Source organism: Anolis carolinensis, chromosome 5 (genome assembly GCF_035594765.1).
Source record: "Anolis carolinensis isolate JA03-04 chromosome 5, rAnoCar3.1.pri, whole genome shotgun sequence".
NCBI classification, from domain to species: domain Eukaryota; kingdom Metazoa; phylum Chordata; class Lepidosauria; order Squamata; family Dactyloidae; genus Anolis; species Anolis carolinensis.
Genome location: NC_085845.1, coordinates 54,359,634 through 54,378,218, shown reverse-complemented (window position 1 = coordinate 54,378,218; position 18,585 = coordinate 54,359,634). Strand labels below are relative to the sequence as shown.

The following is an 18,585-nucleotide window of genomic DNA, read 5'->3' as shown; positions in this document are numbered from 1 at the left end:
GCTTTCAAAACAGTTTTATGTACAAGATACATTGTGGGGAATTCATAAACCTTTGTGTGAGCTTCCTCACAGAGGGAAGAGCATGTAGATCACATTATTATTACCTATTTTAAACTTCCTATACAACTGAGGTGGTGGTGTAGTGTATGGTGAAGGCAGTGTATATGTATTTGTTCTTTAAAATGTCTAAAGTGATCAACCCAGACAACAAAGCCATGCCAAGACACCTATTTGTCCCACTTAAAAGTTGTTCCCCTTTTTCTAGCCTGATTCTCAGGTTCCCAAATAACTTTTCACCTAAAAGTGCCTATGGGTTCTTACCTACAACAGCCAGAGAAACCCCTTTTTCTTATTAGCCTGCTTAGAAGTGATCAATAAAGGCCATTTATAATGAAGTGAACAAATATGATCATGCTAGTAGCCCAAACACAAATCAATAGGTTATTCTGAGCCAATTAAACTATTTAATTTACATTATTGCCCTGAGCAATATTCCCATAAGTTCCATGGAGAATACAGAGGAAGCAAATTACATTCACTTCTGTGAAGGTCAAAGGGGAAGCAAAATTCCTACTAACCCCTGAAGAAAACCAGTACACGCCTATGCTTAAATTCCCAGCAGGATAGGAAGGTTTGGCAGCAATGAATGTGAAGTCTTGGCTCTGCCTTTCCTCTGATTTGTTTTAGTTCTCCTTGTTTAGGTTTTCCCAACAGTGTAGATACCTCCATTTGTATTAGTTTTTGGGTGGAGCTTTAAAAACTCCTAGAAGCCAGCCTTAGTTGGTTTAGTCCATTTGCCTGCACAGAGTTCTCTTGCTATACTCTTTTTTTTTCTGCAGCAGAGCTACAGTATTTAGAGGCTTGGGTATTGTCTGGAAATCCTAGCCCTAGCAATCCAAAACGGACATCCTTAGCACTAAACACTGTATTCAGCAGTATTTGTATACCACTAGTCCCAGAGACAACAGAAGCCTTTGACCAGCTTAGGCTTCACAAAGAAAGAAGAGTGAGACAGCCTTTGGGCTCCAGCTTGTGAGCCATTGGTTTGCACCAGAGACAGATGACTTTCAAAGACTCCAGAGAGATGACTGCAACCAGCAAAATCTCCTTTTGTAATGTATTGTTTTAAGCTATCTTACAATAGTACCCGCTGGAGTTACCCCTTAATTCATCTTGTTTTCAATAAATTCATTTGGTTATGTTTTCACCTTGCCGAAAGTGCCTCTGTATGTTAAGTGTCTTGATCTTAATAGAAGGTATACAGATAGCCCCTGAGTAAAGCCAGACATTATCTCCAAAGGCTCAGGCATGCCATCACAATGAAAAAGATGAAGAAGGGGCAAAGCCAGATTATCGACCCACTTACTGTGTTCCTCCCACTTGTGTCATGAAGCTTAAGGTTATACTGACTCCTGTACTTGAAACTTACATAGTAATTTAATATCACTAGTCATAAGAGTAAGAGAGTTCAAATATATATTAGTACTGTAGTTTTCTCCCATCTTTGGTCAAATTTGCAAAACAGCACATACCTTGTGGCTCTTTGGTTGATTTAATTCTACTTCACAAATTGACATTTTTTCTCATATAGTAATTGAAATAATCCACTTCTTGGGAAACTTGGAACTGATATAAATATTGCATGGATCAGTTTACCTCTATGCCAAGTGTGGGAATAATATAGCTTTCTTCACCACTTTCCATGCTAGAGCTGTTGGAGGTGCATATGATTCTCTACTCTAGACCTTTGGTAAAATTTACATTAAAATGGTTGTGTGTTAATGTCTTGGTATTCCTAGAACCAAAAGGACTGGAATTTAGAGGCAGTGAAGATTCTTCATATTACAATTTCAGGAATTAGGATTGCATCATGTAAAACTTTACTGGTGTAAAACTAGATAATACTTTCGATTAGTTAGATTGTGTTGATAATTAGCATTTTGGATATTGTTGAGAGAAAGTTATCTGATGAATTAAATGTGAGCTAACGCAATTTGCTTGGGGCAACTGATTCTCTCGCTGATTTTTGGAGCAATTAGCACCGTGTGAATTCTCAATTTTTCAGTAATAAATACATTAAAATATCATTACAAAGAAAGTATAGCTCATAGATTAGAAATACCTTTGCTTCAGCAGAAATCAAAAGAATAAATGAAAGATAAATAAATGCATGAAGTTGTATAGTCACTTGATCTTGAAATCAACTAACCCAATGGCAGTAACCTACAGGGTCTCAGGAATATTCCACATTAGTTGCTATGTGATCCTTTGAATGAGATTACACTCTTAGAAAAAGCTACCTGAGGTATGTTTCCCCAATAGTCCTCTTTTGTTAGGATAAAAGCATTTGCACAGTTTAAATTGTGAGGAATTTTAAAATCAGTATTACAACTTATCATAAAATAAAAACATCCCATGCCCAAATAAATATTAGCATGTACAGAATTAACTGTGTTCCATCCAAATACCCAGAACCAGAATACAGAGGTTAGAACAAAAGTAAGTTAAAGTAAAATACACAGTTCCTATATCATGACATATTTTCTGACCCCAGGAAATTCCAATATTCCTTTAATGGAAGAAATCAGTTTCCTCTCAAATGGGACCAATCAATTGACAACCAGAGTAATTTGTTTCTGTTTTGCAGCATCATAGTTCATGAAAAAAATGGTACTAAGCAATTTTTTGTCATTTTTCTCATAGTATTAAAAGCTATCACAGTGGAAAAACCAGGGACATGCGGGAAAACTTTTTGTATCCCACCTTTTTTATGATTATCTATTTGGTTGTTTATAAAAAGAACTGTGTGTGCTAAGTAGCCAAAATGTCTGGATAACTGTGCTTTCAACAATATAATAAGTACCTGGTGGCACAGTGGGTTAAACCCTTGTGCCGTCAGGACTGATAACTTGAAGGTTAGGTTGCTGACCTAAAGGTTGCCAGTTCAAATTCAATCTGGGGGGAGCACAGATGAGCTCCCTCTATCAGCTCCAGCTCCATGCAGGGACATGAGAGAAGCCTCCCACAAGGATGGTAAAAACATCCGAACATCTAGGTGTCCCCTGGGCAACATCCTTGCAGACGGCCAATTCTCTCACACCAGAAGCGACTTGCAGTTTCTCAAGTCACTCATGACATGAGAAAAACAAAATAATATAACAGAATGACTACATTGTAGATTTAGTTTTATGTGGCTTTTGGAATAAAACCTTATTTTGTATATGTTGGTGGGTTGTAGGTGTGCCAGTTCATGCATACAGACAATTTGAGAGTATATCTGTATTGATCATGTGGATAGGTTCAATTCCCACCATGACTTTACTGCATTAATGAAAAGGATTTGACTACCTCTATTCCAACCAGGAAATGGTACTTTAATTTGAGTATTGATGAGTGCCTTTTTCCCAACAGTCAACCCAGGAGATTTTTATAGACATCCCAGGCAAAGTACAATAACATTGAGCTTTGTCTGTCAAACACTTTTTCCTCTGAGATTTCAAAACAAGTAATAATTGATCATCTATGCACATGCTCACACATGCAGACACATCCTAAGCAGGACCCGGAAACTGATTTCTGCTTCATTTTGACATGAAGATCCAGACTGAGTGCTAACACCATAGTGCCACAAAATAATTGAATAAACTGTGTCTTGTCTCTCTTAAGAAGATGCTTTCCTCTGTATGTCACTGGTACTGGTGTTTTTCTCGCTTAATATCAAAGAAACTTCTATGAATGGAAACAAGATATTTTCTTATGAGCTCATTATTGCCTTTTGCTTTTTTTTTTTTTTTACTGGAATGCTATCACTCTCAGACAACCTCAAAGTATTGCTACCAAAGTCTGCAATGATGTGTCAAATAGATGATATTAGGTCAGGAATAAGCCTCTGATGTAGGCTAAAATCTTATTTTGATGACCTGTCTCTGGTAATAAGATGGAGAGAAGATGAAGAAAAATCTTGGCATATGTGACACATTTTTGAGCAGAGTTATTTTCAAAACTAGAGTTTAAAGATTCTTCAAGCCTGCTTTGAAGTGTCAGTATATTTGGAACACAATTAATTGAGTGGTCCTGATAGATTTACTTCATATTCACTGATAAATGGCACTTTGGAAAATCGGTGTGCAATTTATCCATAGCTGGGAATTTGTATTTGAATTGTTATAGCAGTAGGATGCCTGTTAGTTATCAGAAAAGATTACACTCATACATAAACTGTTAGATAATATCCTTATATGCATATGAATTCTTAGAAGCAGACATAAGTAATAAATGGTTTTGTTTGTTTATTCCTCTTGTGTATATGGCAAATTGACATGAACAAATTGATTCGGTTTAAATATTTTAAATATCCAGCTTCAATATTCCATCATAATCTCACAGATGTTTTAAAGAAACATTGTTCCAAGTCCAAATTGTAAGCTTTGATTTCCCAAGTTCTCACTGAATCAATGATCTGTTCTACTGTTCCAAGCAATTAAATTTAGGTCATTGGGTTGGATCATGATTTAGTCATACTTAATAGACCCAATGAGAAGGGGGGAGAACTGAATGCACTTGAACACAATTAATTTACTATTTGAAACTCCAATGTTGTCTTCTTTTTCTGTCAAAAGGGGGCTCAATTCCTCTGCATTTGAATGATGCAGAAATATGGCACTGCTATGAACCCTCTGACTTTCTAAAATGAAATGCTCCTTTTTCTTTAATTCTAGGATGAAGTTTGTCCTAAAGCTGAAGGAGATGAAATTCAACGGTGTGTCTGGGCATCTGCTGCTAATGTAAAAGACAAGTTCATATATGTAACTCAACCCACCCTAGACAGAGTACTGATTGTTGATGTACAATCACAGAAGGTGGTTCAGGTATGTGTTCTTAATAAAGAAAGTACTATATTTAATTGTTCAGTGTAGAGAAAATAAAGCAAAGAGGACAACCACTGACTTGTTATCTTTATATGAACTGTATTTTATCATGGAACTCTATTTTCAATTTTGCTGGACTGGACAGGTATCTTGAGCTTTAAAAACAAGTTCCTCAAAAAAGGACAGCAAAATACTGAAACCTGACCCTTAGCCACAAAATGGTAGGAGAAGAACATACAAGCTGTATGGAGGTGCTTATCCATGTCATATCAGAGCTGAAGTTGAGAAAGTTGGCACTAATTTAAAAAAAATAATAATATGGGAGACAGTAGTAAGACTTTCTTGCAAAGTATTCAGATTAGCAAGGCAGAAGCTGAACAAATAGTCCCATATGGACGAGATCTAACAAAGAAAGGAACAAATGTGATCTTTACAGAAACGTATCAGAATAGCTTTACTTATTAACCTTATCTACTTGTCCACAAACAAAGTGAAGGTCTTGTTGAAGAGAGACAAGAAAAGGGAAAATTTGGCAGGAGGCAACAATGATGCAGAGAAAAGTGGAGTTTGTTCATTGAAAAATGAACAGAAAGTTTCAAACATGCACATTTAGGATGTTAAATGGTTAACTCTAGCATCCTTTGCCCCATAACAACCCTTGCCCCTCAGTCTTTGACCTTCCCATGGTGAAAACAAAAGTGTGAAGAGGTGTTTTATGTGTTTTTCCTTGAAGATAAAGTGGAAGCATCTGTGTTAAAAAGGGGAGAGGAAAGTACAAATAGAAGTTTGATATCAAAGATTTACAAGTTCAGAAAATAAAATATCCTACATTACTCTGGGTCAAAGGGTTAAAGTTTCATTGTGGAGAAGAGGTGTATGTGTGTTTGAATATGTGTGTATGCATTTTTCAGTGTGTATGAGTCAATACATGTTTTTACACTCTCCCATATATATAGATATATATGTGTATGAAAAATGTTATATATCTTATATAGCAGCGTTATTCAAATTGGTCATCTAGAGATCAGTGCCAGTCACAGCCATTGCCTACCAGTGTTTGATGAGTTTCCAAGCAAGTAAGAAATAACTGTAGTCAATGAGCACTTTCACAGAAATAGAACAAAGGGGGGAGGAGGGGGAGTAGCTTTATATGTCAAAAACAGTTACATTGCGAAAAAAATGCAAGACTGTAATCCGGGAAACCAGCTTGAAAGCATCTGGATAAGAATCAAGGGAACCGGGACTCAAAGAGATCTTGTCGTGGGTGTCTACTACAGACCTCCGAGTCAGGATGAAGGACTTGATGAAGCCTTCTGTCAACAGCTGACCAAACAAGCACAAAGAAGAGATATAGTAGTCATGGGCGATATCAACTATCCCGATATCTGCTGGAAAACAAACTCAGCCAAGAGTACAAAGTCCAACGAATTCCTCACTTGCCTTGCAGACAATTTTATGGTCCAGAAGGTAGAAGAGGCAACAAGGGGATCAGGTACTCTTGATCTAATCTTAACAAATGTGGAAAACCTGATCAATACAGTCGAAGTGGTCGGATCCTTAGGGGCAAGTGACCATGTGCTCCTGCAGTTTGCGATACAAAGGAAGGCTGAAACTAAGAAGTCAAACACGCATTCTGGACTTTAAGAGAGCTGACTTCCAAAAAATGAAGGAAATACTGAGCAGCATTCCATGGACACCAATATTAAAAGACAAGGGAGTTAAGGATGGATGGGAGTTTTTTAAAAGTGAAGTACTCAAGGCGCAAATGCAAACAATGCCAACAAAGAAAAAAAATAAGACAAGTACAAAGAAGCCAGAATGGATGTCCAAAGAACTTCTAACTGGGCTAAAACTCAAAAGAGACATGCACAAGAAGTGGAAAAGGGGAGAAACATATAGCCAACTCCTGTAGGGAAAAGGTTCACAAGGCTAAAGCGCAAAATGACCTCAGGCTTGCCAGGGACATTAAAAACAACAAAAAAGGCTTTTTTGCCTACGTTGGTAGAAAAAGGAAGAACAAGGAGGCAATAGGGCCTCTGTGAGGAGAAGATGGGGTGATGGCGACAGGGGACAGGGAAAAGGCAGAACTACTTAATGCCTTCTTTGCCTCAATCTTCTCACAAAAAGAAAGCCATCTTCAACCTCAGCAACGTGGAATGGACGAAGGATTAGGGGAAATCCAACCCCAAATAGGGAAACAAGTTGTCCAGGAACACCTGGCCGCTCTAAACGAATTCAAGTCCCCAGGGCCAGATCAGCTACATCCAAGAGTATTGAAGGAACTAGCTGAGGTTATTTCAGAACCACTGGCAATTATCTTTGAGAGTTCTTGGAGAATGGGGGAAGTCCCAGCAGATTAGAGGAGGGCGAATGTGGTCCCTATCTTCAAGAAGGGAAAAAAGAACGACCCAAACAATTACCGTCCGGTCAGCCTAACATCGATACCAGGAAGTGGTCTGCGAACATCTAGAAGCAAATGCAGTCATTGCTAATAGCCAACACGGATTTGCCAAAAACAAGTCATGCCAGACTAATCTGATCTCTTTTTTCGATAGAGTTACGAGTTGGGTTGATACAGGGAAAGCCGTGGATGTAGCCTACCTGGATTTCAGTAAGGCCTTCGACAAAGTCCCCCACGACCTTCTGGCAAACAAACTAGTAAAATGTGGGCTAGACAAAACTACGGATAGGTGGATCTGTAATTGGCTAAGTGAACGAACCCAAAGGGTGCTCACCAATGTGTCATCTTCATCTTGGAAAGAAGTGACGAGTGGAGTGCCGCAGGGTTCCGTCCTAGGCCCGGTTCTGTTCAATATCTTTATTAACGACTTAGATGAAGGGTTAGAAGACACAATCATCAAGTTTGCAGATGACACCAAACTGGGAGGAATATCTAACACTCCAGAAGATAGGAGCAGAATTCAAAACGATCTTGACAGACTAGAGAGATGGGCCCAAACTAACAAAATGAAGTTCAACAGGGACAAATGCAAGATACTTCACTTCAGCAGAAAAAAATGGAATGCAAAGATACAGAATGGAGGATTCCTGGCTCGACAGCAGTACATGTGAAAAAGATCTTGGAGTCCTCGTGGACAACAAGTTAAATATGAGCCTACAATGTGATGTGGCTGCTAAAAAAGCCAACGGAATTCTGGCCTGCATAAATAGGGGTATAGCATCTAGATCCAGGGAAGTCATGCTACCCCTCTATTCTGCCTTGGTCAGACCACACCTGGAATACTGTGTCCAATTCTGGTCACCACAATTGAAGGGAGATGTTGATAAGCTGGAATGCGTCCAGAGGAGGGCAACTAAAATGATTAAGGGTCTGGAGAACAAGCCCTATGAGGAGCGGCTTAAAGAACTAGGCATGTTTAGCCTGCAGAAGAGAAGGCTGAGAGGAGACATGATAGCCTTGTACAAATACGTGAAGGGAAGTCATAGGGAGGAGGAAGCAAGCTTGTTTTCTGCTGCCATCCAGACTAGGACACGGAACAATGGCTTCAAACTATAGGAAAGGAGATTCCACCTGAACATCAGGAAGAATTTCCTCACTGTGAGGCCTGTTCAGCAGTGGAACTCTCTCCCCCGGACTGTGGTGGAGGCTCCTTCTTTGGAGGCTTTTAAGCAGAGGCTGGATGGCCATCTGTCGGGGGTGCTTTGAATGCGATTTCCTGCTTCTTGGCAGGGGGTTGGACTGGATGGTCCATGAGATCTCTTCCAACTCTACTATTCTATGATTCTATGATTCTATGATGGCGGTACCTAGCACATTGGATGAAAATAACTATGGGTCTCTGTGATGCCTCATGGGCCTTGTAGTCCTGTTCCTAGTACTATCGTGGCAGATGAAGATGAAAACATGGGGTTTTCGCCGGTTCAACAAGAGCCGGAGTCCTTTCACCTGCCGGATGTTGATGTTTGCCCTCAAGAATTCAGTAAAACAGGCCTTGGGCATTCCTCCCCTCCGTTTCCCAGGAGGGAATCTTACTCTAGAGACAGAGGAGTCAGAGAAGCAAATCGGAGGAGTTTACGGATCGCTGCCAAACAACAGGCTGATTAGGCCTGCTTCCCTTGGGAAATTCTAAGGAGTCATGCATCTGGACAGAGTTGGGTTTCGCTTCTCGTTCTCTAGGGAAAGAGATTGTTGGCGGGAAAACGAGACCCAATATAGGTGTTTGGCGCGGGAGATTCTTTGCGGAGTCAACAGATCAGCTTCAGGAGTGAGATCGTGTGTGGACTTCGTAACCCCAGTTCCTTGCCTCCCGGATCAAGTATTCAAGTTTATGCATCGCTTTGCTTTCAACCACGGACCTTGTTCCAGGATCCACGGGTTACCTTGTACCTAGTCACGGACTTTGTTAAAGAACCAAGTTACATCCAGCCTTGTCCCAGCCTTGTTGTCAAGCTTCATTGGACTTCTAAGACTCTGACATTTCCCCACACTATTGCTTGGCAATAGTGTGTGTTTCGGTATTGGATAAAGAACTTTGAACTCTAATATCATTTATTGGACTATACATTTTTGGACTATATTTGACCTCATTTGAAAGGTCTGCTTCTGAACTATATTCTTCACTTGTTTTTATTGCTTTTATATATTTCCTTAATAAAGATATTAGATAGAGACTGGCCTCCGTGTATGGTTCTTGGTGCCCAGTTGACAGAGGTCTGACAGTCTCTCACATCAGACAGCTTGGGAAACACTGCTATATAACATAACAAACAATATTAGTTTTCCAATTGATTATGAAGATATGTTTTAGAGGCTTTTCACCTTTGGGTGCAGGGGTAGGTCAATTAAAAGTCATGTAGTGGGTTGTTGTGAATTTTCCAGGCTTTATGGCAATGTTCCAGAAATATTCTCTTCTGGCGTTTCACCCACATCAAAATTCCACATGTAGAATTTTCAGCAATCTCTGAAAGGCTACATTTTGTTAGCACCATGTTTCTGAACTCAAATAATGATTTTTTTAATTTCCTGTTTGTGAAGTCATATGCCTTCAAGTTATTTCCAAAATAACATTGATGACACTAAAAACAACTTATTATAGGCATTTCTTGAGAAACTGGGAAATGATTAACGTCACTCAATGGTTTCCATGACTGAGTGGGTGATTTGGACCCTTCTCTCCAGAGTAAGAGTCCAACGTTCAAATACTACATCACACTGGCTCTCTATATTCATGTAGGGAATGAGAAATTTGCACTTTCTAAAATATAAATGTAACTTTTAACCATTCAGCTGTTCTTTCAGTTCATGAATAAGCATTATCCATTGCTAAAAATTCTGCTGTCATTTTCATAAAAAGAATGAAATTTGAAACACATAGAAAGTGTCAGACACTACAGCTATTAAAAGTTAATGCTTTGCCAATCTTCCCAGTTTTCTAAAATGTCTTTAACATCACAAAAACTAACATATAGCAAACACCTATATGCTTACATATATAAGACTTTTATAAGTTTTAAAACAGAAAGTTAGAATTAAGATTGCTCTTATTTATAATAAAGCATTTCCATAACCTCATTCTGATAATATTATCTAAACTATAAAATAATGCATCTGTACATTTTAAAACCGAGAATTATAGTTTGGAAAGTGCAGAGGGCAGCCAAATTCAGCCACACTTATCAAATTGCAATGTGAGTATTCATTAATAAAATATTCCAATATTCTACATAGACTACTTAGTTAAATCTGAGTAATTAAGAAGTCTTTTAGCTAAATATGACTAGCCCATATTCAGAGCCAGGAGTCAGATTGATTAAAGGAGTTCTGTTCAGCTTTCCATTAGGCTTGTGCAATTCGGGTAAACCTTGATCCGTTTCAGTATCCCGGATTTCGGGGAGGGCCCCGATCCATTTTTCAAAAGCCTTCTCATTTTGGGAGGACAGAAATCCATTTTCAATCTGGGAAACCAAAAGATTCATTTTCAATCTGGCACATTGGTGGCGATGGGGGCGGGAGGGAATATCCCAGGTTTAAGGTAAGGGTTTTAGAAACTCTCTTTCCTGCTATCCTTTCCCTTCTCTTTTTAAAGGAGACCCAGGTTTAATACAAGAGGAGACATGGGTTTCAGGCAAGGGATTAAGAAAACGCCCTTTCTGGGTTCCTTTCCCTTCTAGTGACTGCCTTCCTCCCCTCACCCCAGTGTAAGAAAAAGAAACCAAAGCAGCCAGGTCTTCGACAGCTGCTATTCTGTTACAGCCAGGAAAAAAAATTGGTGTTGGAACCCATGCCGTTACAGGCATCTGAAGCAACCAAAATAACCCAACAAGTCAAAGGAAACATCTATAATGAATCTGTGCACAAACCTACTTTCCATTGGGGCACAAGAACAATGACAAGTGACACTGTAACTTGTTAATACTTCTAATTGTTGCAGCCTTACTTACAGATTAGTGGAAACATCTTCTTCTTATACTCTGAACAGAAGTTCAGTAGACTTCCTTCACCTGATGCAGCCATTAGCACTGAAGGTGGGCTAGATGGTATTATGTAGGTTTCAAGGAAAACTACATAGTTTTACTGAATACAGAGCAGTTATGGCTCCATCACTGTAGATTATGAATCCATAACTGCCGTACTTTATGTCACCTGTTACTTTTTCAACATATTTTATCCTATCAAATCTGGGTCAAAACAGAATGTATGGTTCATAAAGTTTGTCTCATAATTTGAGATAAACCCATTATATATATTCCAGTGACTTCTGCTCCCAAAGTTGCTGTTCATGCCCCCAAAGGGAGGAAGTTAGTGTGGGGAAGGAAGGCTCTTTGCCTTCTCCTTCATGTTGTCTGACCATGCTTGGCCATGGTAATTGGGGTGATATAGCCAAGAAGATCAGTGGTGCTGGATGGTCCCTGGAGCCAGGTCTAAGAAGTCGATATGGTGCTGGGAGATGAAATCTCATGTCTGCTCTTTACATATTGAAAGACATCACCTGCCTCCAAGTAGTCTGCCTTTTTGAAGGCCTTAAAACTCAGACCAACAGAATCTACTGCTGTTCTGCACTACTGTTCTGCTTTGGATGGAAATTCTAGTAACAATATTACAACCCTATCCTCTCCAGTTTAAAGAGCTTTCTCACAAGTTTGATTGAACTTATTATAAAACATTCCTGGAAGTGTATCTGTACTATACAGTTATAGTAGATCGGCACTATTCTAAATTACAGAGTTCTACCCTAAGAAATGAAGATATTTTTAAAAAGTTCTGGTGAAGTATTTAGAATGCTTTGCTAGAAATATAAATTAAATCCCTTTAGCAGAAGTTTCTCAATTCTTGATTGAACTATGTATCGAAGTTTCTGTAGGATGGACCATCAAAGTTAACTAAACACTCTTAAAACATCAAGGGCTTTACATTTTATCAACCTAAATAAGTATTTTATGGAAAACAGAGAGGAAAACTGTAACGCTTGTATGATTTTTTTTAATGCTGTGATGATAGAATGTATTATAAAACTGTAAAGCATTGTCTGCCATAAAAGAAATATAATTTGTCTTTGACATTTTACAAGTGAAATTTCAGCATTGAACTGTAACTAATGTGAAATACTTTGGCAGTTTGAAAAAAGAGGTGGCTCAGCATTACTTGTAATATCATACAAACAAATTTGATCTCCTTATCAAGAAAGTAATATGCTACAATATTCTTTTTGCAAACCCCAGGAGTTTTCTTGGATTTAGACATACATCTTTAAATATGTAATCCCTGTGTGTGAGGCATTTAGAGTCTCAGCTACTCAAGTTCAATGAAAGCTATTTATTTTCCCTTTCTAAATCACTAAGATGCCTGAGCATAGAAGAAATCAAATATGCACATTATTCTGAAGGTGCATATCCTTTGCTCTCCATTCACTTTGAAAAATGTACAACTGTTTTGGAAAGCAACTCAAAATTGTTTTACAAGAAATCATATTCTTTGTCTAATAAGCACATGTATGCAGAATTTTAGGGTTCTTTGAGCTGCACTGGTTTAGAGGCTATTGAAATCCACAAGCACATGGACAATTTCGACAGAAAGGAAGAAACCATGAAAATGAACAAAATCTGGTTAACAGTATTTAGAAACACCAGAATCAAGGCAGTAATTAATGAACACCACCCAGACAGAGGAAACCCCCCAAAGAGCAAGCAATGAAGGGCCAGTGAACACCATCTAGACAAAGGATGTCTTCAGGTAATACGAGGGTTGAACGAAAAGTAATGCCTCCACCTTCATAACTCCTCAAAAGATGGCAGTACTGGTATGCGGCAGGTACTGGCTTGTTCAGTAGACTCCCCTCTACAGTCCCATTTGGCGGGAAGCCTTAGCACTGAATTGTTGTGTTGTTAAAGTGTGAAGTATGGAACCCTGAGCAAACGGTCAGTCAATGCGACTTAAGCAATGTGCAGTCATTGAATTCTTGAAAGCAGAAGGTGTCACCCCAAAGGAGATTCATCAGAGAATGCCAGCTGTTTATGGTGATTGTGTTGTTGTGAGTATTATGCGTTGTTCGGTGAGTAAGTTTAAAGATGTTGAGGTGGGAACTTCTGACCCTCGTGACAAACAAAGAGTTGGACGTCCTGTGACAGCAACCACTAAGTTTCACAAGCAAAAGGTTAACAGATTGATTCAAAACAATCGTCGTATCACTAAGGGAGAAATTTCAAGCATAATTGGAATTTTACAAGAATGTGTGGGTCACATTATTGCTTTGCTTGGCTATCAGAAGATTGGTGCACGATGGGTACTGTGAGATGCTGGTTGCGAAAACAAAGTGTCAACTTCTTCCATGATGGCTTCAGAAAACTTGTTTATTGTTGGCAGAAATGTATCCAATTGTCTGGTGATTATGTGGAAAAGTGAATAGTGGTAGTTAAAAGCACATTCTAAGGATTATTTCTGAGTTTAAAGATGGAGGCATTACTTTTCATTCAACCCTCGTAAACAGTTAGAGGGAATAAAGGCTTAGCAAATTCCATGCAGATGCCCTCACTATTGACTATACAATCTCAGGCTTGCTAATTGCACCTTTCACACTTAGTCAATAAACATTGGTTCTTTCTCCCACCCTGGACATTCCACAGGTATATATACTCCACTTGCTTTACTACCATCAGATCCTCTGAAGATGCCAGCCACAGATGCAGGCAAAATGTCATGAGCAAAGGCTGCTAGAACATGGCCATTCAGCCTGGAAACCACACAACACTCCAAATGTATTTTCTATGCAAATCAACCATGTGCAATTTTTATGCAAAGTACATGCTTAGTTATGGCATTCTTACACATTAATTGATGTTTTCACAGAGAAAAAGAATCCACTTGTGACTTTTGCATAGAATACATTCTGAACTGTGACAATTCTCATTAGTTCAGGATTCTTCTCATGTGGGTTTCTCAGCACTTTGAGAATATGTTTTTCAACCATTTGGGGGAATGTTTTCCAATATTCTTTCCATCCTTACATTTAATGACTCAGATATGGTAAGTCAACTCTTCTGTAAATCACAATGATGAAATGAGTCTATTCTAGTTGAGATGAAATATTGCATCTAGCCTATGGCTTTAGCAAAAAAGAGCAAGGATATAGCCATAATGCATCGAAGTTTTGCATGTCACAAGGGAGAAGCATACTTATAGACATCCTGTAGCCCTTTCAAACCAGTTCATGGACCCAGACACTTTACAAAGGATTTCCTTTCTTTTGATCATTCCCATATATAAACCTTTTGACTTAACAGTTAACATTTAATCATATAATAATGTCAGTTATATTTTTTTCTGAAGAACTGTACTGCATCTTTCCTTTTTCAAAGTCAAGGATCTTTCTGAGCATTTGCAGATGCAGTAGATGCAATTTTAGGCATAATAGTAGTGTTTCAAATTAGCTACTGTGAATAATAAAAACAATTTTATTTCTTACAGAATCTTCTCATGGCTATGTGGCAAGTAGCTACAAAGCTGAAAAAACATAATAATTATATAATATACACACATTAAAACATATTTCTGCAAAATACATATATTAAAATACACAGAACAAAGATTAAAATATAGTGAGTTTAAAAATTTATGATTAAAACTGGCTGGGGAAGCCTGCTGGAAGAGATAGGTTTTTAAATGTGTTTTAAATTCTGACAGCTGATTTAACTGTCAGAGCTTTTCTGGCAGGTCATTCCAAAGTCTTGGGGCAGCTGATGAAAAAGTCCTCTGGGTGATGATCGCCAGTCGGGTTCTGGCAGGCCCCCAGAGGACCTAAGTGTTTGGGGCAGATTGTACAGGAAGAGATGATTCTGTAGGTAACATGGACCCAAACCTTGTAGGACTTTAAAATCAAAACCAATACTTTGTTTTTTGCCCAGAAAGTAATTGGCAACTAATGGAATGACTTTAGTGTAGGTATAACATTCTCACTCCTGAATGGCTATCTTATGTGGGAGTGGCTCATGCTCATAAAATATTGCATATTAAAAGAAAGTGTCCTAGTGAAATAATGTAAGAATGAGGCCTTGATCATGCCTTCATATAGAAATTGGTCATTGACTGGAAGTATTTAGATTCTCGGGAACAGGTTTCAATGAGTGTGATCAAATCATCCTGTCTGATTTTGTAAAAACTATGTTTCCTGTAAGTTAAAGGGTGATCAACAATGATAAGTTTTTTTATTTCAAATGTGTATAGTTTTCTGTTGTGTGGTAATTGATCCAGTCATGAAAGACTTAACTGAGTTTTTAAAAGAAAAAGGACAGACAGTAAATTGAAGATTTGTAGAAATAAACTAGGCTTTGCTTTAGTAAAAACACTTTTGTAACTTCTCCAAAGCACAGTTAAGCATCACAAGTGGTCTCAACTATCCATTATCACATTATTATGAGGAACTACATCATTACTTTAAATTAGATTCACTTAATTGGCCAGCTGGTACTTTTCTTGTCAAACTGATAAACAAGCTGTGCTTTACAATTTCATAATCATGAGACTAAAATGCAAAAACAAAAAACAAAAAAGCATATCTCCTTTAATCTGAAAAAAAGAAGACAAATAAGAACATTATCTGGACGGTTGTTGTACTTCAATAAATGTATTGAAAGTTAATGTTTCTTTTTCTGCAAATCAGCCACATGTGAATTTCTTTGCAGAAGTTATCCAAACTGTAAAGATTCTTGTCAGTGCAGGGATTTTCTCATCAGGATTTTCAGCATTTTAAAAACATGTTTTAAAACAATTGGATTATAGTGCCCATTCTTACATCATATATGTTAGGGATTGGATTAGATGGCCCTTGAGATCTCTTCCAACTCTATTTGTATGGTTTAATTTGCATCCATGTTGGCCCAACATTAGGTGGTGGAGGGGGTACAGATTCGGGGAGAAGGCTATGATGAAATCAGTATTGAAAAGAATGCTGTCATTTTAAGATGAATTTTCTCTGCATGTGGAAATGCTAAACACTTTAATTCTGTTTTTCCAAACTGTTCTTTCCATCTCTAGAAAATGAAAATTCAGAATTAAGAGTTTTTGCCTGATAGCCCTTACATCGCTACGAAATACCTAACTGTATTTTTGTGACATGAGCTTAACTTGAAAACTATTTCCAGAACGTTAATTACAACTGCGATTTTAATACCTACAAAATCACTTCTGCCCAATTAGTTTTACAAAGTAAATTCATAAATTCATTAAAATAGCTATTCTCAGTGCCTTTTTAGAGAAAATCAAAATGGCACAAGTCACTGAGCTATGGTTCAAAACACATTTAAGTACTAATGCTGCACACATCTTGTACCTATAAAGGTAACCAAGGTAATTACCGTTACATTGCAAATAGAGAAAAAAATCCAATGGTAGCAAATTAATGAGCAGTGTCTGTGTGTGTGTTTTATGCACACACACATGCATATCTACATTTGATGGCAATACGCTTGTGCTGGTTTACAACACTAATAACTAAAAGACATCAAAATCATTGATAATGTAGTATTCATAAATACTCAAAGGTGTCAGTTTTTAATAATATATATTCTTTCTTTTGTCACACTTCTTATTTCATTATGTGTGTGACTGCTTCTTGAATTCCTTCATTTACTATGAAGAGAGGGATGCATCTCTTTTCAATAAGTCCATGGTCAATAGGTTTTAAATTTTCCTCTTCACTGTATAATTTAAATAAAAACATGTTCTGAAATTAATTAAGAAACATAAAATATGGCTAGAAGGGTAAAAAAAACCTGCCATACTTCTCATTTCTAAGCTTTTTAATGGCTCGGCTATGGTATGAAATTTAATTAGGTGCAGAATGAACATGTATTTGTGTCACGTTTTTCAAATAATGAGCAAAGATCACTGTTTGAACAGAAGTGCTCCTGCTTCAAATTAATCAGAATGACTTCAACTGTTGTCAACTGTCTAATGATGAAAACACCGAGAATGCTTCATCTGTGCCCAATTTCTTCCCTAACAGTAATATTGACACTACATTTCTTTGTCATCAGCATGTTCTTAATACTCTACATTTCTTCCTTTTCTTTAGGCAGTAAATACAGATCCAGTTCCAGTTAAACTTCACTATGATAAATCACATGACCAAGTATGGGTGCTTAGTTGGGGAAGCTTTGATAAGCATTCTCCTACACTACAGGTGGGTATTTTCATTTCAGTGATTTGCATGTCAAATTCATCATTTTAGAAGAATTATTCATCTATATTTCTCAATACCTTATATACTCATGTATAAGCCTAGAAACCGATGAGCTACTAAACGTGCTGACCAAAAGGTTGGTGGTTCAAATTTATGGACAGGGAGAGTTCCCGTTGCTAGCCCCAGCTTTTGCAAACCTAGCAGTTTGAAATCATGCAAGTGTGTGATGTCTCACGGGCCTTGTAGTCCCGTTCCTAGTACTATTGTGGCAGACAAAGAGGAAAACATGGGATTTACACCGTTTCAGCCAGAAACGGAGCCCCTGCACCTGCAGGATGTTTGCCCTCAAGAAGTTAGCCAAACAAGCCTTGGGCAGAATTCTCCCCCGTTTTCTCGAAAGGACAATTATAATAAAGATAGAGGCGCTAGGGAGGCGAATCGCCGAAGCGCCAGAATCGCAGCCAAACAATTAGCTGATTAGGTCTGCTTCCCTTGGGAAATTCTAAGGAGTCATGCATCTGGACAGAGATGAGTTTCACTTCTAGTTCTCCAGGGAAAGTGTTCTTCTGGCGGGAAACGAGACCCTATTTAGGGGTTTTGCCGCGAAGGAAACCTTGCGGAGTCAATTCGTCAACTTCAGGAGTGAGATCGTGTGTAGACTTCATACTCCAGTTCCTGTTCCCCGGATCAAGTTTCCAGCCTTGCCTCGTTCCACGGACTTCTATGGACTCAGTTCTTGTTTCATGTTTGTCTTGTTTCAAGTTTGATCTTGCCAAGTTTCAAGTCTTGCCTTGCCTTGCGTTTTAAATACGGACCTTGCTTCCAAGTTCCAAGCCTTGTTCTCCAGTTTCCTTCGGATTTACCTTAAGCCTCGAAAGACTATGGACAGTTCCCCACACTATAGCTTGCCTAATAGTGTGCGTTTCGGTTAAGTGGATTATAACTTTGGACTCTAATATCACATATTGGACATTGTTTTCCTGGACTATATTTGACCTTTCCTGAAAGGTCTACTTCTGAACTATATTCTACACTTGTTTTTATTGACTTTATATATTTCCTTAATAAAGATATTAGATAGA

The 18,585-nt window shown here is 38.2% G+C and overlaps 1 protein-coding gene across 2 annotated transcripts in view; it reads left to right on the top strand.

Annotated features, from left to right (window-relative positions):
• The window catches only part of fstl5 (follistatin like 5), a 452,120-nt gene that overhangs the window by 397,732 nt on the left and 35,803 nt on the right, over positions 1-18,585 (top strand). For both annotated transcript variants that reach the window (XM_062981258.1, XM_062981257.1), the window contains 2 exons: positions 4,719-4,868; positions 17,396-17,503. In XM_062981258.1, the coding sequence (XP_062837328.1) occupies positions 4,719-4,868; positions 17,396-17,503 (258 nt within the window). The remainder of the gene's footprint in view (positions 1-4,718; positions 4,869-17,395; positions 17,504-18,585) is intronic.